Source organism: Lutra lutra, chromosome 7 (assembly GCF_902655055.1).
Source record: "Lutra lutra chromosome 7, mLutLut1.2, whole genome shotgun sequence".
NCBI lineage: Eukaryota > Metazoa > Chordata > Mammalia > Carnivora > Mustelidae > Lutra > Lutra lutra.
The window spans coordinates 70,522,306-70,546,460 of record NC_062284.1 but is presented as its reverse complement, the minus strand read 5'-3'; the positions used below and the strand labels follow the sequence as shown (position 1 = coordinate 70,546,460).

Below are 24,155 nucleotides of genomic sequence, written 5' to 3'. Positions count from 1 at the left end.
TTGAGGTTGACTTTTGGTGTTCTTTACTCTGCCTTTTCACTGACAGCACCATGTGTTTATATGCTTTCATAGATTCTGATTCTGGATCAGACTCGGATTCTGATCAAGAGAATGTTGCTTCTGGCAGTAATGCCTCTGGAAGTGAAAGCGATCAAGATGAAGGGGGTGAATCAGGAAAGCCAAGTAATAAGGAACTGTTTGGAGATGACAGTGAGGATGAGGGAGCTTCACATCACAGTGGGAGTGATAATCACTCTGAAAGATCAGACAATAGGTCGGAAGCTTCTGAGCGTTCTGACCACGAAGACAATGAGCCCTCAGATGTAGATCAGCACAGTGGATCAGAAGCCCATAATGATGATGAAGATGAAGGTCAGAGGTCAGATGGAGGGAGCCATCACTCAGAAGCAGAAGGTTCTGAAAAAGCACACTCAGATGATGAAAAATGGGACAGAGAAGATAAAAGCGACCAGTCAGATGATGAAAAGATGCAAAATTCTGATGATGAGGAGAGGGCACAAGGATCTGATGACGATAAACTACAGAATTCTGATGATGACGAGAAAATGCAGAATACAGATGATGAGGATAGGCCTCAGCTTTCAGATGATGAGAGACAACTGTCCGAGGAGGAGAAAGCTAATTCTGAGGACGAACGGCCAGCAGTTTCTGATAATGAGGATGAGAAACAGAATTCTGATGATGAAGAACAGCCACAGATGTCTGATGAGGAGAAACTGCAAAATTCTGATGATGAAAGGCCACAGGCCTCAGATGAAGAGCACAGGCATTCAGATGATGACGAGGAACAGGATCGTAAATCAGGTAATGCATTTAGGAGAACCGAATGGTTTAGTAGAAGTACCCAGATGCAGCAGTGGCCCATTTATTCTGTCTACATTCCCACCTTTAGTGCCCTGTTTTTCTCTTCTGTCCCTCCATTTCATTCTTTCCTAAGTATACATTTTGCTCTAAAAATTTTTTTGGAATGCATTTGTTATTTTTATCCCCCTTCATTTGTTATCTGATACTAGATCAGGAAGAAAAATATTTAAGGAGGACAGCCTTGGAGAAAGATGTATGGTGCTTAAGTAACTAGATAATGAATAGAGTTGGTTCCATTCTGGTGGGTAGCTGAGAAGCTTGCCTCAGGTGAGAGTATCTTTCGCTGGGGGGAAAAAAACAGTGCCATTGAAACATCTCCATAGGGTAGTTGTACTAAGGTGTAAATGCCATGTTCCAGCTCAGTTTTTCGAGATCCAAAATTTGATCATCCAGAGGTAATTAGGCTCCAAGGAGTTCACTCAGACTAATCAAATGCATAACAAACTAATTTATAAAGATCAAATTGCAAAATTATTTGTTTCAGGAGCATCAGTTATTTCTCTTGTTGTATCCTTGCCCTTGGAGAAAATTGACATTGGACACCAAATGATAATATCAGGAGGTTGCCTAGGCAGTATAACATTTGGAGAATGAAAACATGGCTGGCTGACCTCAGTGCTATGGTTGCTTAATACATGCATCCTCCTAGAAAGATGTGTTTGGGTCAGAATATTCATTCCTTAGAGACTACAGGAAACATGTAGCCAAACTTTGGCCTCTTGACCCCCTTTTATAATGTCCATTTACATTGTTTTCTCATGTTAACATGTTCTTCATATAAAATATTAAAGGGATTTAGAGATCTTATTTGTATTGTAAAAGTCATCTTGATCAGGATAGACTTCTTCCTCAAGGAATTCTTGGATTGCTTCATTTCCATAGGTGTTTGATTATAATTACATATTGATCCTATCTTAGCTTATATATGGGGGAGGAGGTCTTTAATCCTGTAAACATACCTCACAAGATAACATTCAGGACCACATTTTGGCATTATTTAGGAGAGGAGGCCAGAAAATTTTGAGAGATGGATATAGATCTATCTAGACTACTGGGCTGCAGTAAGTATTCAATAACTAGTTCTGGGTAGAGTTAATTTTTCTGGTAGCAGAATCAGTAAGGGTCATGCATTACTTCCCCAATACTAGCAGAGTAACACTGGACTAGGGTTATGGTAGAGAATCTTATAGCTGGTCATTCTGCTTAACTCTTACCTGGATTGACAGTGATTTTCCTGAAGTTTACAATTAGATAAACAGTTGTACCATCCAGAGATAATGTTATACAGTTGACCCTTGAACAACATGGGTCTGAACAATGTGCGTCCCCCTATGTGAATTTTTTCATTAAAAACAGTGCATTATTGTAAATGTACTTTCTTTCATGATTTTCTTAATATTTTCTTTTTTTCTGGCTTACTTTATTGTAAGAATACAGTGTGTAATACATATACAAAATATCTATTGTTTACATTATCAAGGAGACTTCCAGTCAGTAGTAGGGTATAAGTAGTTTTTGGGGAGCCAAACGTGTATTTTTGACTTTGTTTGGGGGGTTCTGTGCTCCTGCCCCCCATGTTCAAGAGTAAACTATATTTGTCTCCTCCATTGCAATATTTTTACCTCTTGTAATGAGTCCTATAAATTTGGTCATAAGTTTCAATACTACTCTTCTCATTCTGCCAGATTTTTCTGCTTATAGAAAACAATTTTCCTTTAATGAGTTATATTTTTAATTAACTGCAGTCTGTATGTGTATGTGCAGTTCTAGTAATGTTATGCATATGTAGTTTTGTGTAACCACCACCACCACAGATCAGTTCTAAAAAAAGGATCACCCTAAAAAAAAAAAACCCTCATCCTGTCCCTTTTGTAGTCACATTCTTTTTCCATCCCTGTCCCCTGACAACTACTGATCTGTTTTATCACTGCAGTTTTGTTTTCTTGAGAATGTCATCAGAAAAATGAAATCATCTAGTATGTAGCCTTTTTCTTTCATTTAGACTTGTTTCACTTAGCATTATGCATTTGAGATTCATCCAAATTGTTACATGTATCAGTAGTTCCTTCTTATTTGTTACTGAGTAATTTTCCATTGCATGGCAATACAACAGTTTGTTTATCCCCAGTGTGCTTCTAAAACACAGAATTCAAAGTTAAGAAATGACTGTGATTATGAAGAACCTCTAATTCTGCTCTTACAGAATCTGCAAGAGGCAGTGATAGTGAAGATGAAGTTTTACGAATGAAACGCAAGAATGCAATTGCCTCTGATTCAGAAGCAGATAGTGACACTGAGGTACCAAAAGGTATTCCAGATAATTCTTTTACGTACATATGTATCTATTTCTGTTTTTCTTCATTTAACTGTAGTGCACTGCCAACTCTGGGCATTTACCCCAGACTGCATGACCCACAGAGAAGAGTAGATATAGGTAGTGTACACGGGGAAGTTGTATGGATATTAGAAACTGTTTATGTTTAATCAGTTGAAGAAGAGCCACCTTTTTCTTTTTTTTAATATAAGCTCCTTGCCCAACATGGGGCTTGAACTCATGACCCTAAGATAAAGAGTTTCCTGCTCTATGAACAGAGCCAGCCAGGAGCCCCTCTTTTTTTTTTTTTCCCCTGCTTCGTTTACAGTTAGTTGAATGTATTGCTGGGAGGCTGTGGCTCTGGTTGAGGTGGTAACCTCCATTCTTTAGTTTGAATACTGATGGTTTCAGGACAACTTGTTCTTAAATGCTTAACAGGTTAATAACACATGAAGAATTTGATTCTTTAAGCTGTAGGTTAGATGAAGAATTCATCAAAACGCATGGTTAGGTAAGGTAGGTTTGTTTTAAGGATAAAAGATCGACCTATTCATCTCTATATATGACTGTTTCAAATGGCACATTGCTCTACAATAAAGATGTTAGTATAAAAGTTTCTACAAATACAGTTTGGTAGTTTGATTATGCACAACCATCATTGTACTGAATGTTAATTAGATATTAATGTTGAGTGGTTTATATGAATTATTATAAGTAACATGACAATTAAAGCAAGTAATTAAAGGGTCAACTAGAAATAAAAGGAGAGAGCTGGCAGAATAGCAGGCTCTGGGATTTACTTAAAGACAACTAGTAATTATGTGCCTGCACTTTGGAATCAGATGATCTAAGTTAGAATTTTTGTGGCTCCACTTCCTAGCTGTATGAATTTGGTCAAGTTAATTACTATGCTTCAATTTTTTTTTTTTTTTTAAGATTTTACTTGTCAGAGAGAGAACACAAGCAGGCAGAGCATCAGTCAGAGGGAGAAGCAGGCTCCCACACAGGAGCCTGATGCGGGACTTATCCCATAACTCTGGGATCATGACCTGAGCCCAAGGCAGGAGCTTAACTGACTAAGCCACCTAGGCATCCTTTCTTTTTCTTTTCTTTCTTCCTTTCTTTTTCTTTCTTTTCTTTTTTTTTTTTTTTTAAGATTTTATTTCTCAGAGAGTCAATTTTCTGATGTATAAAAGGGAAATGATAGAGGGTTGTCATGAGAATTAGATACATTCATTCTTTCATTTTATTCAGTTATTTATTGAGACTCTGCTGTGTAGTGGTAATCTTCTGGGCACTGGGAATGTAGCAATGATCAAAACAAAGACCTTTTCCCTTGAAGAATCACATTCTGGTGGGGTTACGGTAGATTAGGGAGACTGAGAACACAAGTAAATTAAATATATAGTATGTCAGATGGTGATAAGAACTGAGAAAAAAATGAATCAAGAAGGGACATGAGGGGCACCTGAGTGCTCAGCTGGTTAAGCATCCGACTCTTGATTTTGACTAAGGTCATGATCTTGGGGTCCTGAGATTGAGCCCTTGCTGGCACTCCACACTCAGTGGGAAGTCTCTTGAGATTCTCCCTGTTTCCCCCTGTCCTGCCATGCACATGCACGCCCGCTCTCAAATAAGTCTTAAAAAAAAAAAAAAGAAAAGAAAAAGAAAAGGGACATCTGGGTGGCTCAGTCAGTTAAGCATCTGCCTTTGGCTCAGGTCATGATTCCAGGGTCCTGGAATTGAGCCCCGCATCTGGCTCCCTGCTCAGCGGGGAGACTGCTTCTCCCTCTATCTGCCTCTCCTCCTGCTTGTGCACATGTGCTCCTGTCTTTCTCACACACAAATAAGTAAATAAAAATCTTTAACAAAACAACCGGGGGGGGGGACATGAGAGTGTCTGTTGGTGAGGTTTTCATTTTGATTTTTCCATATAGATGAACTTTGAGTACCCTGGCCTTCCTTGCCGCCTTACTTATTTTTTTAAATTGTTTTGGCTTTTTTGTTTTTAGAGCAGTTTAAGGTTCACTGTGAAATTGGGGGAAGATAAAGAGATTCCCATATACCTCCCACCTCTATACATGCGTAGTCTCCCTCATTAACAGCATTCTCCACCAGAGTATTACCTTTGTTACAATTAGCGAACCCAGGGGTGCCTAGGTGGCTCAGTTGGTTAAGCGTCTACCTTTGGCTCAGGTCATGATCTTTGAGTCCCGAGATCCAGCCCCGCATCTGGCTCCCCGCTTGGTGGAGAGCCTCTTTTACCTTTGCCCTTTACCCCACTTGTGGCATGCTCTGTCAAATAAATAAATCTTAAAAAAAAATAGTGAACCTGCATTGATACATCATTATCCTCCAAAGCCCATCGTTTATACTACTGTTCCCTCTGATTCACTCTGGTGTTGTACATTCTGTGTGTTTGAATATATGTGTAATCACATGTATCCATCATTATGGTATCACATCTGGTATCATACGGAGTAGTTTCACTGCCCTATAAACCCTCTGTGTTCTCCCTGTTCATCTATCCCTTCCCCTAACTTCTGACAACTACTGATTTTTTTTTGCTGTTTCTATAGTTTGCCTTTTCCAGAATGTCATATAGTTGGAATCATACAGAATGTAGCCTTTTCAGATAGGCTTCTTTTACTTAGTAATATATATATCCTCCATGTATTTTCCTGGCTTGACCACTTACTTCTTCAGAGCACTGAATAATACTCCATTGTCTGGATGTACCAGTATATCCATTCATCTCCTATAGGACATCTTGGTTGCTTCCAAGTTTTGGCAAATATGGATAAAGCTGCTATAAACATCTGTGTGTAGGTTTTAGTGTGGACTAAGTTTGCAGCTCTTTTGGGTAAATACCAAAGATCATGATTGTTGGAGCATATGGGAAGGGTTTGTTTAGTTTTGTAAGAAACTGCCACGCTGTCTTCTCAAGTGACCATAACATCCTTTGAGCAGTGACTGAGAGTTCCTGTTGCTCCACATTTTTGTTAGCATTTGGTGTTGTCAGTATTCTGGATTTGGGCCATTCTAATAGGTCTAATAGGTTGCCTCTTGCCTTTTAGTGTTCTATCCGCCCCCTTGTCTTAATAGCTCACTCTCCTGTTTTATCCTAGACTGTGTCATTGCTAATAATTGTAACTTTAATATAATCCCAGTTGCAAGCAGTCTACTTTCTGACCACCCTCCTGTCTTTATTTTTACCGCCTCTTCTACCTATCTTGGTATATTGGTTTATTACAGATTATTGTTGCTTTGTCAAACCTAGGTGAAGTTCTGCCTCAGATGGTAGACCGGGGTCTGCAGTTTTAAAACTTAGGGAGTATATAGAGAATAGGCGTGTATTGAGTGCCCCAAATGTGAGTATGTAGACTGTAGGGAGACATTTGGGCTCCTGGGGAATAAAGGAAAATAAAGAACAAGGTTGCACTAAATGAAGGGGAAAAGACATCTCCTGTGCAGTTTTGCCTTTCACTGAATGGACCCCCTTCCCTTTCCACAGGCACTCTGGTCCTATCTTTGAGAGCCAGGTTCAGAGTTGTGCTGAAGTGCTTTCCTGGTGCCTGGTCCAGAAACCTTGGGAATGTGTGGAAGTTACAGCTTTGAAGAACCTTGGTTATAGATACTAATACTGTAACTTTTTCCTCAATATTAAAGATAGCAGTGGAGCCATGGATCTGTTTGGAGGTGCAGATGATATATCATCAGGGAGTGATGGAGAAGATAAACCACCTACTCCAGGGCAGCCTGTTGTAAGTAAAATTACCAGTGTGAACTGGGCCCTTACTAAAGCCTAAGTAAACGTTTCAGAGATTTCAGGTCGCTCTTATGCCAAGGAGAGGAAGTTGCTCACTGATTTGCAGTATGAAAATACAAGGAACAGATGACTTTCTTAGGTAAGGAACTGTTGTTTATGAGGAGAAATAGGAGAACTGCCCTGGTACTTCTATAATGTGGAGTACTGTTCAGCAGTGGAAAGGATTGAAGTATTTGTATACGCGAGAGCTTGGATGAAATTCCAGGGTATGCAGAGTGACAAAAAGCCAACCTGAAAAGGTTACATGCTGTGTGATTCCACTGACACAGTATTCTTGAAATGGCAGAATTACAGCAATGGAGAAGAGATAAATGGTTACCTTAAGAAGGAATGAGCGCAAGAACAAAGTGGACGTAGCTCTAGAAAAAGGTGATATGAATCTTAGTGGTGATGGGAATGTTTTGTATCTGATTGTATCAGAGTCAGTCTCCTGGTGGTGATATTGTACTATATAGTCTACAAAATGTTATCACTGGGAGAAACTGGATATAAAAAGAAAGAAAGAAAAGAAAAATAACAGCCCAGTGTGAGGTTGGTGCCACACTTTAAGAGACAAGACTGCAAGGATTTGTGATTTGAGAATCATTGATTTAAGTGTTTTTCTTGTTCTTGCCAGGAAGTGTGCTGTGTTGAAAATCTTCTCTGATTTTAATTGATAGAGTGACTTTGGTGAATATGTGGAACACAGATTTATCACAAAAAAGATCTTATATTGATGCTTTCCAAAGCGATCTTGTTTCCCTTGTGGTTTTTAGTGGGGGCTTGTGTGGGTAGGGTAGAGATTGAGGGCTGCTTGCCGCGGCCAGCGCGACAAATCGATCAGGAAAACGTGAGGTTAAAGAGGATGGTGAAAAGAAATTAAGAGGCAAAGAGATGGGGGCAGGAGTAGCACTGAGGAGGATGTCCAACAGTGCCGATTTTATTCCATATCTTACAAGCATTTATAAGGCAGATCACAATAGAAGGAGTAATATATCAGTACCTAGTCAGATGACCGCAGTTTCTATAACAAGTTTACATTAACTACAAGCAAACCTGGTGATGCCAGGTAGTCTTGGCTAAAGCCATTAGCAAGACAATCAACCAGGGAGTGGGTTATGGGAGGTACAGAACAACAAGGACCAACTAAGAATTCATGACCCTGACCACATTGTTCCCTTCTGTAGGGGGAGTGTGTGGGAAGTCACGTAGGCCAGCGCACGACACATAGCACAGACCCTTTTCTCAGTGTTACTCACCTTTCCCGTCCTTAACCTTGTCAGGGTGTCCGGACTTTGAAGGAGACACAAGTCAGGGACTGGTTTGATCCTCGACTCCCAACCATGCCGTGGCCTCCAACAGCTGCTTTAGTTCCAAAGCCTCAATATGTTTCCTGTCTACCTAAGTTATTAAAGGTTGAGCTAGACTAGACCATTTCTAAGGTTCTTTCGAGCTCTAAAATTGATTCTTTTACTAGGATGAAAATGGATTGCCCCAGGATCAACAGGAGGAGGAGCCAATTCCCGAGACCAGAATAGAAGTAGAAATACCCAAAGTAAACACTGATTTAGGAAACGACTTATATTTTGTTAAGCTGCCCAACTTTCTCAGTGTAGAGCCCAGGTAAGAGGGTCAGTTAAAAGTGTTTCTAGATGTTGGATAGAAATATGTGGATTGTTGCTACTTTTCTGATTTTACACGAGGTGGCTAATCACAAAATGGAAAACTCATCATGTGTCCCTGGAAAAAAATCAAGTGTATCCAGTGATGGAAAATGTATGGACTGCTGGTAAAGGAGACTTTTAATGCTTGTAATTGTTCTTGGCAGTTTGATACTTCCTTATGAATTAGCAGACATCACAAACCTTTGGTTTTTTTTGACCAGTGCAGCCCTGAAAAAGCTGAAATCCAGAGTGGCAGACTTTGCTAGAGAAACTGCAGCTGCTCACTGTAGCTGCCATCTTGGATCTAGAAAACCTAATGGTTTGGGGCAGTTAGTGTTGATGGATGTTATTCACTAAGTCACATGCAAGCTGTTGTGAGATTTAAATTTCTTTTTTCCTCCAAGCAAAATGATTGGAAAGCTAGAGCATGGGTAGCCTGTTCTTTGGAAGACTTACATAAGAGTGAAGAATATTTCAAATATTTAGCCTTGGCTTTTAAGCAGTGTGTTAACACCAATTTTCAAGAAGGTGTAGTGATCTGAATACTTCCTTAAAGTTGAACATGAAAATATTTGATGATTAATTAATTAAAATAATTAAAAATTATTTTTATTAACATATAATGTATTATTTGCCCCAGGGCTACAGGTCTGTGACTCATCAGGCTTACATATTTCATAGCACTCACCATAGCACATACCCTCCCCAGTGTCCATAACCCAACCACCCTCTCCCTGTCCCTCTACCCCCCAGCAACTCTGTTTTGTGAGGTTAAGAGCCTCTTATGGCTTGTCTCCCTCCCGATTCCATCTTGTACGATTATGACTTTTAATTACATTATGATTTTTAGTGTAATGGTGTCTGTTAATAGAGCTGTTACATAGCTGTAATATTCCTTAAAAATATGATTAGTAAGTTTATTTTAAAAACATTTTGTAGACCTTTTGACCCTCAATATTATGAAGATGAATTTGAAGATGAGGAAATGCTGGATGAAGAAGGTCGAACCAGGTTAAAATTAAAGGTACTCTTCCAGGCTGTACTCATTTAGTTTTTTCTTTTTTTTTTTAAAAGATTTTATTTATTTATTTGACAGAGAGAGATCACAAGTAGGCAGAGAGGCAGGCAGAGAGAGAGAGGGAAGCAGGCTTCCTGCTGAGCAGAGAGCCCTATGTGGGACTCGATCCCAGGACCCTGAGATCATGACCTGAGCCGAAGGCAGCGGCTTAACCCACTGAGCCACCCAGGCGCCCCTAGTTTTTTCTTTTATAAAGTAAAACTTGGGGATAGTCACTTGAGACTTGAACTTTTAAAAACGATTTTTAATGTTTTTTGTTTTATAAACAAATGAATTGTGTTTTCAGAATGTTTTTAGGAAGAAAATATATAGCTTTTTCTCTGTATAGGTCTCTGTAAAATATATAGCACTTTTCCATCATCTTTTTCACTGTTACACTGTTCTGATGCTTTAAAAAAAATTATTAGCTTCTTCCTTCAGAGTAAGTAGCATTGTGGTTTGGTGTTTATAATGACTGCCTCCATCTGTACTGTGGGTTATGTTCTAGCGACTTCCTGCAAGAGGAAATCCTTCAGGTTCTTTGATCTATAGATTAAAAAAATCATATACAAAAGGAGAATCTATTACTAGTGCCTTCCAGTTGCTCTTGTTGGCTGTTAGAGATTTTTTTTATTATACTACGTTCCTATTAATGTTTCTCTTTGATACCTTATACTGGCTGGCTGTCCACAAAGGGCCTCTAATCTTCCTTTAATCAAGGAGGATGAAGGTTAAGCAGATACTTTAAAACTGAGTTGTACCAGAGAATGAGAAGCAGTTGAACTCATGGTATGATATTTGCAGCTATGCTTTTTGAATTCTTTTTTTTTTTTTTTTTTAAAGATTTTATTTATTTATTTGACAGAGAGAAATCACAAGCAGGCAGAGAGGCAGGCAGAGAGAGAGGAGGAAGCAGGCTCCCCGCTGAGCAGAAAGCCCGATGTGGGGCTTGAACCCAGGACCTAGGATCATGACCTGAGCCGAAGGCAGCGGCTTAACCCACTGAGCCACCCAGGCGCCCCGCTTTTTGAATTCTTAAATCCAAAAAATTTCCTGTAATTATTTCAGTTTTCAGTGGATATTATGAATGGTATTTGAATGTTAATAAGTGGCAGTCTGGCATTCTTAGAATTCAGGGGCCGAATTTTTAGAATAATTCCATCTTTTCAAGTGTGATAGATCTACAGGTATCTAAAGAACCTTATACAAGATGGTTTCTATACAAAATATGTGTGCTTCAAAAGTTTTCAATGAAATTTCACTACTCCTTCCTCTTAATGGAAATATAAATCAAATGAGAAAATGGAAATAGACCCCAATAAATTGTTCCAGGACACAGAAATAATAGGCATAGTTATTAGACTATTGCTTATTTTTTTTTGCTGTCCTTTACCTTGCCTCTTTTCTTCCCACATTTGCTCATCTGTTAATATTTTTCCTTCAGGCATGTGTATCTATTGATAGAGGGTTAGCACTGTGAATTTTTCATGCCTGTTTTAGTGCCTCTGATAGTATTCTACTGCTTTTTATTATTTCTTATCATTTATATAAACTAATGTAGTTCTGTATTTATTTACTCTTTATTGATTTTCTGCATTTTTGCCTTACCTTCTGCTAGGGTGCACCAATATCAATATATCTATTTTAGGCCATATAATATCAGACTAGTATAGGCATCAAAGATGAGGAATGAGTTTCTCATTTCTCGTTTCTGTCACCAAAGCCTTGGTGCTTAGGGGCACCTGGGTGGCTCAGTCAGCTAAACACCTACTTTTTTTTTTTATGATTTCATTTATTTATTTGACAGAGAGAAATCTCAAGTAGGCAGAGAGGCAGGCAGAGAGAGAGGAGGAAGCAGGTTCCCTGCCGAGCAGAGAGCCCGGTGCGGTGTGGGGCTCAGTCCCAGGATCCTGAGATCATGACCTGAGCTGAAGGCAGAGGCTTAACCCACTGAGCCACCCAGGCGCCCCTAAACATCCTACTCTTGATTTCAGCTCAGGTCATGATCTCAGGTTCCTGAGATTGAGCTCTGCATTGGGTTCCCTATTCAGCAGGGAGTCTGCTTGTCTCCTTCTCCTTCTGCCGCTCCCCCTGCTCATGTGCTTGCTATCCCCCTTAAATAAATAAATAAATCTTAAAAAAATAAAACCTTGGTGCTTAGAGTACAAAAGGTCGATGTGTAACAGAAGCTTTGGTATGTGATGGAAAATAACCTTGGACCCTTTGTTTTTTGAGCGATGTTCCCAAGACTAGGATGATCATTCCTTTTTTTTTTTTTTTTTAAAGATTTTATTTATTCATTTTTGAGAGAACACAAGCTTGGAGCGGTCAGGGGTGGGAGGGATAAATGAATCTGAGGCGGAGTCGGTACCGAGTGCAGAGCCTGGTGTGGGGCTCAATCTCACAACCAGGAGATCATATCCTGAGCAGAAACCAAGAGTCAGATGCCGAACTAACTGCCACACAGGTGCCCCTACGGTAGCTGTTCTTAGATAGTCAGTTGGTGGTGTAATTAATTCTTTGAAGAATAAGGAACCAGGGTGCCTGGCTGTCTCAGTTGGAATTGTGTGTGATGCTTGATCTCAAGTTCGTGGGTTTGAGCCCCACACTGGGTGTAGAGAGTTCTAATAAACAAACAAATAAACTTAAATAAGTAAACAATAAGGAACCAGGTATTGTTTATATATTTCTATGACGTCTTCCACCTTTAAAGCTACTTTACTGTGTCTTTCATCCCAATAGGGTTAAGACCTAGCAGTGTATCCTGTCATAGCATCATTATAATTTGAATCACTTTATATAATAGCATTTTTCAAACTGGCTTCTCAGTTACTAATGGCCTCTATGTGTATATTTTTTGGTGTGAAAGGGAGGGTAGGAATAGTATAGATTGTTTTTATCCTTTTATTAGGGGAAATTTTTTTTTTTTTTTTAAAGATTTTATTTATTTATTTGACAGAGAGAGATCACAAGTAGACGGAGAGGCAGGCAGAGAGAGAGAGAGGGAAGCAGGCTCCCTGATGAGCAGAGAGCCCGATGTGGGCCTCGATCCCAGGACCCTGAGATCATGACCTGAGCCGAAGGCAGTGGCTTAACCCACTGAGCCACCCAGGCGCCCTATTAGGGGAAATTTTAACACATTACGAATATAATGAGAACCATATAATGAACTCTCATGTACCCATCACACTCTTCAGTGGTTATCAGGTTGGACAATCTTGTGTTCTTTATATTCCCTACCATACCTTACCCAGACTTTTGAAATAATCTCAGATATGGTATCATAGTTAATTAATGAATATTGATTTCTTTTATCAGCTGGCTTCATGGTTACTTCTTTTTCTTTTTCTTTTTTCTTAATTTATTTTCTTTGGTAATCTCTACACCCAGTGTGGGGCTGGAATTCACAACCTTGAGACCTGGAGTCAAATGCTCTTCTAACTGAGCCAGCCAGGTGCCCCCAGAGTTGTTTATTTAGTGAGCAATAAAGAGGAAAGGAAAAAACTGGAAGGGAACTAGTAAGATCCTATTGCAGTATTGGTTTCTGGACTAGACTTCAGTGATTCATCCCTTACATACAACACCCAGTGCTCATTACAAGTGCCATTTCTCTAATACCTATCACCCATCTAACCCATCTCTTACCTACCTCCTTCCATCAACCCTCAGTTCCCTGTAGTTAAGAGTCACTTATGGCTTGTTTCCCTCTTTCTTTTTTTTCTTTACTCCCTTCCCATATGCCATCTGTTTTCTATCTTAAATTCTACGTATGAGTAAGATAATATGGTATTTGTGTTTATCTGACTGACTTCACTTAGCGTTATAGCTCCATCCATGTCATTGCAAATGACAAGATTGCATTCTTTTTGATTACTGAATAATACTCCAGTGTGTGTGTGTGTGTGTGTGTGTGTGTGTGTGTGTGTATTATACTGTATCTTCTTTTTAAAATTATTTTTATTAACATATAATGTAGTATTTGCCCCAGGGGTACAGGTCTGCGAATCATCAGGGTTACACACTTCACAGCACTCACCATAGCACATATCCTCCCCAATGTCCATAACTCAACCATCCTCTCCATGCCCCTCTCCCCCCAGCAACCCTCAGTCTGTTTTGTGAGATTAAGAGTTTCTTATAGTTTGTTTCCCTCCTGATCCCATCTTGTTTCATTTTTTCCTTTCCTACCTCCCACCCCCCAACTCTGCCTCTCACATTCCTCATATCAGAGAGATCATATGATAATTGTCTTTCTCTGATTGACTTATCTCGCTCAGCATAATACCCTCTAGTTCCATCCATGTCGTCGCAAATGGCAAGATTTCTTTTCTTTTTTTTTTTTTTAAAGATTTTATTTATTTATTTGACAGAGAGAGATCACAAGTAGACAGAAAGGCAGGCAGAGAGAGAGAGAGAGAGGGAAGCAGGCTCCCTGCTGAGCAGAGAGCCCGATGCGGGACTCGATCCCAGGACCCTGAGATCATGACCTGAGCCAAAGGCAGCAGCTTAACCCACTGAGCCACCCAGGCTCCCCAAGATTTCATTTTTTTGATGGCTGCATAGTATTCCATTGTATATGAATGGATAAAGATGTTGTGTGTGTGTGTGTGTGTGTGTGTCCATAAACACACACACACAACATCTTCTTTATCTGTTCATCTGTTGATGGACATCTAGGTTCTTTCCATAGTTTGGCTGTGTGGACATTGCTGCTATAAACATTCCGGTGCCTGTGCCCCTTTGGATCACTACATTTGTATCTTTAGGGTAAATACCCAGTAGTGCAATTACTGGGTCATAGGGTAGCTCTATTTTCAACTTTTTGAGGACTCTCCATGCTGTTTTCCAGGGTGGCTGCACCAGCTTGCATTCCCACCAACAGTGTAGGAGGGTTCCCCTTTCTCCGCATCCTTTCCAACATCTGTCATTTCCCAACTTACTAATTTTAGCCATTCTGACTGGTGTGAGGTGGTATCTCCTTGTGGTTTTGATTTGTATTTCCCTGATGCTGAGTGATGTTGAGCATTTTTTTCATGTGTCTGTTGTCCATCTGGATGTCTTCTTTGCAGAAATGTCTGTTCATGTTCCCTGCCCATTTCTTTTTTATTTATTATTTGACAGAGAGAGATACAGTGAGCGAGAGAGGGAACACAAGCAGGGGGAGTGGGAGAGGAAGAAGCAGGCTTCCCACTGAGCAGAGAGCCCGATGCGGGGCTCGATCCCAGGACCCTGGGATCATGACCTGAGCTGAAGGCAGATGCTTAACAAGTGAGCCACCCAGGTGCCCCGTCCTGCCCATTTCTTGTTTGGATTATTTTGTTCTTTGGGTGTTGAATTTGGTAAGTTCTTTATATATTTTGGATACTAGCCCTTTATCTGATATGTCATTTGTGAATGTCTTCTCCCATTCTGTTGTCAGTTGTCTTTTGGTTTTGTTAACTGTTTCCTTTGCTGTGCAAAGGATGATCTTGATCTTGATGAAGTCCCAATAGTTCATTTTTGCCCTTGCTTCCCTTGCCTTTGGTGATGTTTCTAGGAAGATGTTGCTGCAGCTGAGGTCGAAGAGGTTGCTGCCTATGTTCTCCTCAAGGATTTTGATGGATTCTTATCTCACATTGAGGTCTTTCATCCATTTTGAGTCTAATTTGTGTGTGGTGTCAGGAAATGGTCCAGTTTCATTTTTCTGCATGTGGCTGTCCAATTTTCCCAATACCATTTGTTGAAGAGACTCTCTTTTTTCCATTGGACATTCTTTCCTGCTTTGTCGAAGATTATTTGGCCATAGAGTTCAGGGTCTATTTCTGGGCTCTCTATTCTGTTCCATTGATCTATGTGTCTGTTTTTGTGCCAGTACCATACTGTCTTGATGATTTGAGCTCTGTAATAGAGCTTGAAGTCTGGAATTGTGGTGCCACCAATGTTGGCTTTCTTTTTCAACATTCTTCTGGCTATTCGGGGTCTTTTCTGGTTCCATATAAAGTTTAGGATTATTTGTTCCATTTCTTTGAAAGAAATTGATGGTGTTTTGATAGGGATTGCATTAAATGTATAGATTGCATTAGGTAGCATAGACATTTTCACAATATTTGTTCTTCCAATCCATGAGCATGGAATGTTTTTCCATTTCTTTGTGTCTTCCTTAATTTCTTTCTTGAGTACTTAATAGTTTTCTGAGTACAGATTCTTTGCTTCTTTGGTTAGGTTTATTCCTAGGTATCTTATGGTTTTGGGTGCAATTGTAAATGGGATCGACTCCTTAATTTCTCTTTCTTCTGTCTTGTTATTAGTGTATAGAAATGCAACTGATTTCTGTACATTGATTTTATATCCTGGTACTTCATTGAATTCCTGTACAAGTTCTAGCAGTTTTGGAGTGGACTCTTTTGGGTTTTCCACATAGAGTATCATATCATCTGCAAAGAGTGAGAGTTTGACTTCTTTGTCAGTTTGGATGCCTTTAATTTCTTTTTGTTGTCTGATTGGTGGGGCTAGGACTTCTAGTACTGTGTTGAATAGCAGTGGTGATAGTGGACATCCCTGCTGTGTTCCTGACCTTAGGGGAAAAGCTCTCAGTTTTTCCCCATTGAGAATGATATTCACTGTGGGTTTTTCATAGATGGCTTTGATGATATTGAGGTTTGTACCTTCTCTCCCTACACTTCGAAGAGTTTTGATCAAGAAAGGATGCCATATTTTGTCAAATGCTTTTTCAGCATCTACTTAGAGTATCATATGGTTCATGTTCTTTCTTTTGTTAATGTATTATATCACATTGATTGATTTGCGGATGTTGAACCAACCTTGCAGCCCAGGAATAAATCCCACTTGGTCATGGTGAATACTCCTTTTAATGTACTGTTGGATCCTATTGGCTAGTATTTTGGTGAGAATTTTCGCATCTGTGTCCATCAAGGATATTGGTATGTAATTCTTCTTTTTGATGGGGTCTTTGTTTGGTTTTGAGATCAAGATAATGCTGGCCTCATAAAGTGAGTTTGGAAGTTTTTCTTCCATTTCTAGTTTTTGGAACAGTTTCAGGAGAATAGGTATTAATTCTTCTTTAAATGTTTGGTAGACTTCCCCTGGGAAGCCGTCTGGCCCTGGGCTCTTGTTTGTTGGGAGATTTTTGATGACTGCTTCAATCTTCTTACTGGTTATGGGTCTGTTCAGGTTTCCTATTTCTTCTAGTTCAATTTTGGTAGTATATATGTCTCTAGGAATGCATCCATTTCTTCCAGATTGTCAAATTTGCTGGTGTATAGTTGCTCATAGTATGTTCTTATAATTGTTCATATTTCTTTGGTGTTGGTTGTGATCTCTCCTCTCTCATTTATGATTTTATTTCTTTGGGTCCTTTCTCTTTTCTTTTTGATAAGTCTGGCCAGGGGTTTTCCAATCTTATGAATTCTTTCAAAGAACTAGCTCCTAGTTTTGTTGACTTGTTCTGCTGTTCTTTTGGTTTCTATTTCATTGATTTCTGCTCTGATCTTTATTATTTCTTTTCTGCTGGTTTTAGGCTTTCTTTGCTGTTATTTCTCCAGCTCCTATAGGTGTAGGGTTAGGTTGTGTCCTTGAGACCTTGTTTCTTGAGAAAGGCTTTTATGGCTATATACTTTCCTCTCAGGACTGCCTTTGCTGTGTCCCACAGATTTTGAACTGTTGTGTTTTCATTATCATTTGTTTCCATGAATTTTTTCAGTTCTTCTTTAATTTCCTGGTTGACCCATTCATTCTTGAGTAGGATGCTCTTTAACCTCCATGTATTTGAGTTCTTTCCAAATTTCCTCTTGTGATTGAGTTCTAGCTTCAGAGAATTGTGGTCTGAAAATATGCAGGGAATGATCCTAATCTTTTGGTATCGGTTGAGACCTGATTTGTGAGCCAGGGTGTGATCTATTCTGGAGAATGTTCCATGTGCACTAGAGAAGAATGTGTATTCTGTTGCTTTGGGATGGAATGTTCTGAGTATATCTGATGTCCATCTGGTCCAGTGTGTCATTTAAGGCCTTTATTTCTTTGTTGATCTTTTGCTTGGATGATCTATCCATTTCAGTGAGGGGGGGTGTTAAAGTCCCCTACTGTTATTGTATTATTGTTGATGTGTTTCTTTATTTTGTTATTAATTGGTTTATATAGTTGGTTGCTCCCATGTTAGGGGCATAGATATTTAAAATTGTTAGATCTTCTTGTTGGACAGACCCTTTGAGCATGATATAGTGTTCTTCCTCATCTCTTATTAGAGTCTTTGGCTTAAAATCTAATTGATCTGATATAAGGATTGCCACCCCAGCTTTCTTTTGGTGTCCATTAGCATGGTAAATTGTTTTCCACCCCCTCACTTTAAACCTGGAGGTGTCTTCGTGTCTAAAATGAGTTTCTTGCAGACAGCATATTAATGCGTTTTGTTTTTTTATCCATTCTGATACCCTCTGTCTTTTGATTGGGACATTTAGCCCATTTACATTCAGGGTAGCTATTGAGAGATATGAATTTAGTGCCATTGTATTGCCTGTAAGGTGACTGTTACTATATAGTGTCTCTCTTCCTTTCTGGTCTACTACTTTTAGGGTCTCTCTTTGCTTAGAGGACCTCTTTCAATATTTCCTGTAAGGCTGGTTTGGTGTTTGCAAATTCTTTTAATTTTTGTTTGTCCTGGAAGCTTTTTATCTATCCTTCTATTTTCAATGATAGCCTAGCTGGATATAGAATTCTTGGCTGCATATTCTTCTCGTTAAGTGCTCTGAATATATCATGCCAGTTCTTTCTGGCCTGCAAGGTCTCTGTGGATAAGTCTGCCAATCTAATATTTCTACCATTGTATGTTACAGACTTTTCGTCCTGAATTGCTTTCAGGATTTTCTCTTTGTCACTAAGACTAGTAAGTTTTACTATTAGATAATGGGGTGTGGACCTATTTCTATTGATTTTGAGAGTGGGTTCTCTGTGTCTTCTGGGTTTTGATGCTTGTTCCCTTTGCCATATTAGGGAAATTCTCTATTATAATTTGCTCCAATATACGTTCTGTCCCCTCTCTCTTTCTTCTTCTTCTGGAATCCCAATTATTCTAATATTGTTTCGTATCATGGTATCACTTCTCGAATTCTACCCTTGTCGTCCAGTTGTTGTCTCTTTTTTGCTCAGCTTCTTTATTCCTCATCATTTGGTCTTCTATATCACTAAATTATCTCTTCTGCCTCAATTATCCTAGCAGTAACAGCCTCCATTCTTGATTTCACCTCATTAATTCCTTTTTTGATTTCAGCTTTGTTAGATTTTAGTTCTTTTATTTCTCCAGAAAGGGATTTTATTCATCCAGATAGGGTTTCTCTAATATCCTCCATGCCTTTTTCAAGCCCAGCCAGCACCTTGAGAATTGTCATTCTGAACTCTAGATCTGACATATTATCAATGTCTGTATTGATTAGGTCCCTAGCTGTCAGTACTGCTTCTTGTTTTTTTTTTTTTTTTGTGGTGAGTTTTTCAGCCTTGTCATCTTATCCAGATAAGAATATATGAATGAGAGAATAAAATACTAAAAGGGTGGCAAAGACCTCAGAAAAATGTACGCTAACCAAATCAGAGGAGACCCCAAGCTGGGGGGAGAAGAAAGGAGGTTAAAAAGAAATTAAAAAAAAAAAAAAAAAATATATATATATATATATATATACACACACATATATATATATGTGTGTGTGTGTTTATAACTTAAATATATACATATATTTAATATATGCATATATTAAATATATGTATATATTTATATATATGTATATTAAATATACACATATATTTATATATATGTATATTAAATATACACATATATTTACATATATACACATATATACACACATAAATTTAAATATATACATATTTAAATTACAAGCACACACATACACATAAATAAATAAATTAGACTGGTGAATAGAACAACTCTACCCACTTGATTTTGGGTGTATTTTGGTCTCTTAGAAGAAACTACCTCCCAAAATATTAAAGAAAAACATATATATATATGTATATATATATATATATATATATATATAAATGTGTGTGTGTGTGTGTGTATGTGTGTGTGTATATATACACACATACAAAAATAAGGGTAAACATGAGGAAGGGATGGAATATGATTGTAAAGATGAAAATTTTTTAAATATTCTAAAAAAGGAATTGATAAGATAAGTTGGCTGGAAAAAGAAGAAAAAAAAGGGTGGGGGGAGAGAATGTGCTCAGGCTGGAGACAAGAACAAAGCCCTGTGCTAGATTTATGGTATATTTTGATCTATTAGAAGAAATTGTATCCCAAAATTTTTTAGGAAAAAAACCCCTATATGTATACAAAAAATAAGGTTAAATACAATGAAGGGTAAAATATGACTATAATAATGTAGGGTTTAAAAAGATTTTTTTTTTTTTAGAAAGATACTGTTAAGGTAAGCTAGTTAAAAAATGTTAAAAGACAAAAGAGGAAAAGTTAAAAAAATTAGAATAAGAAAAAAAATTTTTTTTAATTTAATTAATTTTGCAAGACTAAAGAATCATGGGGAGAAAGCCATGAATTCCATGCTTTGCTTTCCCCTCCTCTGGAATTCTGCTCTTCTCCTTGATTGGTGAGCTTGGTCTTGCTGGATGTTCTTGCTGATCTTCTGGGAGAGGGTCCTCTTGCCAGGATTCTCAAATGTCTTTGCCCAAGGGGATTCTCAAATGTCTGTGCCTGAGGCAGAATTGCACCGCCTTTGTCAGGAGCCAGGCTAAGTAATCTGCTCTGGTTCGCTCTCAGGAGCTTTCGTACGGTTTCTGTAGAGCTCTGGAAGATGGGAATGAAAATGGTGGCCTCCCAATCTCCGGCCTTCGTAGCCAAGAGCTCAGGGCCCCACTCCTCAGTTCGCCCTCGGAGAAAAGCCATCAATCCCTCCGTCTCCCTGGTCTCAGGCCACGCTCTGGGCTCACCCTGCCTGTGACCGAGCATTTCTGTCTCTGATGCATGGGCCTGTTTGGAGTCTCCAAACCCAGCAGATTACTGCTTCCAGAGGAGGAAGGTGAGTCTTCCTGTGTCTGCCACTTGTGGGGTCCCTGCTCAAAGAGCAGTGGTCCAACTGTGCCTAGGATCACAATTCAAGGTAATCCCAAGCCGAGAACTCACTCCTCAGCTCTGCCTCTGTAGTCCACTTCCCCACTCCGATACCTGGCAGCTCTGCCACACTCAGACTCCCCTGATCCTTCTGTGACCCTGTGGGACCTGAGACCCCACTGTCCCTGTGAGGGCTCCACCCCCACTTAGCCTCTGGAGCAGTGTCTCTCAGTGGAGCAGACTTTTAAAAGTTCTGACTTTGTGCTCCACTGTGCCACCGCTTGCTGGGAGCCGGCCCCTCCTCGACGGTCTATCTTTCCATCGCCTTGGATTTACTTCTCTGCATGTCCTACCTTTCAGAAAGTGGTTGATTTTCTGTTCCTAAAATTGGCTGCTCTTCTCTTTGATCTTCTGTTGAGTTTGTAGGTGTTCAGAATGGTTTGAGAACTATCTAGCTGAACTGCCACCTGATGTCATTTCAGTCCGCTACTCCTCTGCCATCTTGCCCAGACTCTATACCGCATCTTTTTTTTTTTTTTTAAGATTTTATTTATGTATTTGACAGACAGAGATCACAAGTAGGCAGAGAGGCAGGCAGAGAGAGAGGAGGAAGCAGGCTCCCTGCTGAGCAGAGAGCCCGATGCGGGGCTCCATCCCAGGACCCTGGGATCATGACCTGAGCTGAAGGCAGAGGCTTTAACCCACTGAGCCACCCAGGTGCCCCATATACTGCATCTTCTTAATCAGTTCACCAGTCAATGGACATTTGGGCTCTCTCCATAGTTTGGCTGTTGTTGATAATGCTACTATAATTATCAGGGTGTGTGTACCCTTTCAGTACCCCTTGTATCTTACTTAGTGCAATAACTAGATCATAGGGTAGTTCTATTTTTTAACTTTTTAAAGTTAAAAAGTATTCCAGAGTGGCTGCAGGTTAGCATTCCCACCAACAGTGTGAGAGGGTTCCCCTTTCTCCATATCCTTGTTAACACCTGTTGTTTGCTATGTTATTTTAGCCATTCTGACAGGTGCGAGGTGATACCCATTGTGGTTTTGATTTGCATTTCCCTGATGATGAGTGATGTTAAGCATCTTTTCATGGGTATGTTAGCCATCTGGGTGTCTTTTTTTTAGAAAAGTGTCTATTCATGTCCTCTGTCCATTTTTTTTTTTTTTTAAGATTTTATTTATTTATTTGAGAGAGAGAGATCACAAGTAGGCAGAGAGGCAGGCAGAGAGAGAGGGAAGCAGGCTCCCCGCAGAGCAGAGAACCCGATGCGGGGCTCGATCCCAGGACCCTGAGATCATGACCTGAGCCAAAGGCAGAGGCTTTAACCCACTGAGCCACCCAGGTGCCCCCTTCTGTCCATTTCTTAACTGGATTATTTGTGTTTTGGGTGTTGAGTTTTGGTAAGTCCTTAATAGATTTTGGATACTGACCCTGTATCAGATACGTCATTTGCAGTTAGCTTCTCCTATTCCATAGGCTCCTTCTCAGTTTTGTTCATTGTTTCCTTTGCTGTGCAGAAGCTTTTTGTCTTGATGAGGTCCCATCAGTTCATTTTTTGCTTTTGTTTCCCTTGCCTTTGGTGACGTGTCTAATAAGAAGTGCTGTGGCCTAGATCAGAGAGGTTTCTGCTTGTGTTCTCTTCTAGGATTTTGATGGGTTCTTGTCTCACATTTAGGTCTTTTATCTATTTTGAATTTATTTTTGTGTATGGTGTAAGAAAGTGGTCCAGTTTGATTCTTCTGCATGTTGCTGTCCAGTTTTCCTGACACCATTTGTTAAAGAGACTTCTTCTCTTGGATAGTCTTTCCTGCTTTGTCGGTGATGAGTTTACCATTTAAAGATTTATTTATTTATTTTAGAGAGAGAGTGATTTGAGGGGGTGTGGGGAAGGGCAGGGAGAGAAGGAGAGAGAATCTCAGTCAGACACACTGCTCTGTATGGAGCCCAACACAGGGCTTGATCTCAGGACCCTGAGATCATGACCTATGCTGAAATCAGGAGTCAGATTCTTAAATAACTGAGCCACCCAGGTGCCCCATTCCCATTGAGTTTTTAATTTCAGTAGGTTTTCATTTTAGAAGCTCTTGAATGTTTTCCAGAACCACCTGGTGTTTCTACCACATGCAATCAAGACAAAGTTAGATTCTAAACCTTTTAAAAAAAAACCCTGGGTTTTTAATCTTCTTGGGTGCTGTTTTTTTCCTTACTCATATTTGGGGAACTTCCCTATTTCCCTGGGCAAAGGTTTTTGGTCCTACATTTATTTCGTTTTTAGCTTTACGGGGGAACCTTTCTTTCTTTCTTTCTTTCTTTTTTTTTTTTTTTAAAGATTTTATTTATTTATTTATTTGACAGAGAGTACAAGCAGAGGGAGTGGCAGGCAGAGGGAGAAGAAGAAGCAGGATCCCTGCAGAGTAGGGGGAGCCCGATGTGGGACTCGAACCTAGGACCCAGGCATCATGACCTAAGCCTAAGGCTGCTGCTTAACCCACTGAGCCACCCAGGCGCCCCGAAGACCTTCTTTATAGAGGGAGCCTCAAGTCTAAATTGCTAATTCCTGTGGCCTCAAGTCTTACTTCCTGTCCTCATAGCTTTTACTATGAGCTCTTTCTTTACATATCCTAGGGCTGCTATGGATTTAGCATTAGCTCGAATGCTCTGGCCCTCAGCTTCCTTTTTGATTCCAGCACTAGGAACTCAGAAGTTAGGCTAATTGTTTTTCCTATTGTTAATTTATTCAACTTCTCTAGTTGATTATAACAAGAGGGTTTCAGTATTGTCTGTTTTTCTGTCACTAAGTGTGTGACAGAAATGCTATGATTATGTGTCTCTTGAGGAAAAAGAAACATTAAACTACAGCATTCTAAGGTACTTGTGTTTTGAACCAGGTAGAAAATACGATAAGATGGAGGATACGTCGGGATGAGGAAGGAAATGAAATCAAAGAAAGCAATGCTCGGATCGTCAAGTGGTCAGATGGGAGGTAAGCTCAAAATGCCTTGAAAAACATTGAAATACCTGGAATGTGGCTGGGAAAGGTGAAACTTCAGAAGAAAACCTTATTTGGGGGATACATCTTATTAAAGGGTTTCCATTGCTTGGTCTCTGGCATTGCACAGAAGACCTGAGAAAAGTAAATAGGTAGTTGAATGTTGGACCGGCTGGTGAAAGACATTAGAAATAGGCCAAAAATGTGGTCATCCTCTCTGGCCACAGCATAATAGTTTGGAAATGTTAGACCAGCTCCCCTGCCCATCGCCAGCTGCTCACTGTAAGGTAACAAGTTAGAAAAACTACCTTTCACTGGGAAAGTAGTAGAGACTGAGTACCCATTAGAGCATGCTTT

At 39.6% G+C, this 24,155-nt stretch overlaps 1 protein-coding gene across 1 annotated transcript in view; it reads left to right on the top strand.

Moving 5' to 3' along the window:
* The window catches only part of LOC125105117 (RNA polymerase-associated protein LEO1), a 47,137-nt gene that overhangs the window by 8,813 nt on the left and 14,169 nt on the right, over positions 1-24,155 (top strand). The window contains exons 2-7 of the mRNA XM_047738242.1: positions 73-825; positions 3,089-3,193; positions 6,869-6,963; positions 8,485-8,630; positions 9,611-9,695; positions 23,698-23,792. Coding sequence (XP_047594198.1) covers positions 73-825; positions 3,089-3,193; positions 6,869-6,963; positions 8,485-8,630; positions 9,611-9,695; positions 23,698-23,792 — 1,279 coding nt within the window. The remainder of the gene's footprint in view (positions 1-72; positions 826-3,088; positions 3,194-6,868; positions 6,964-8,484; positions 8,631-9,610; positions 9,696-23,697; positions 23,793-24,155) is intronic.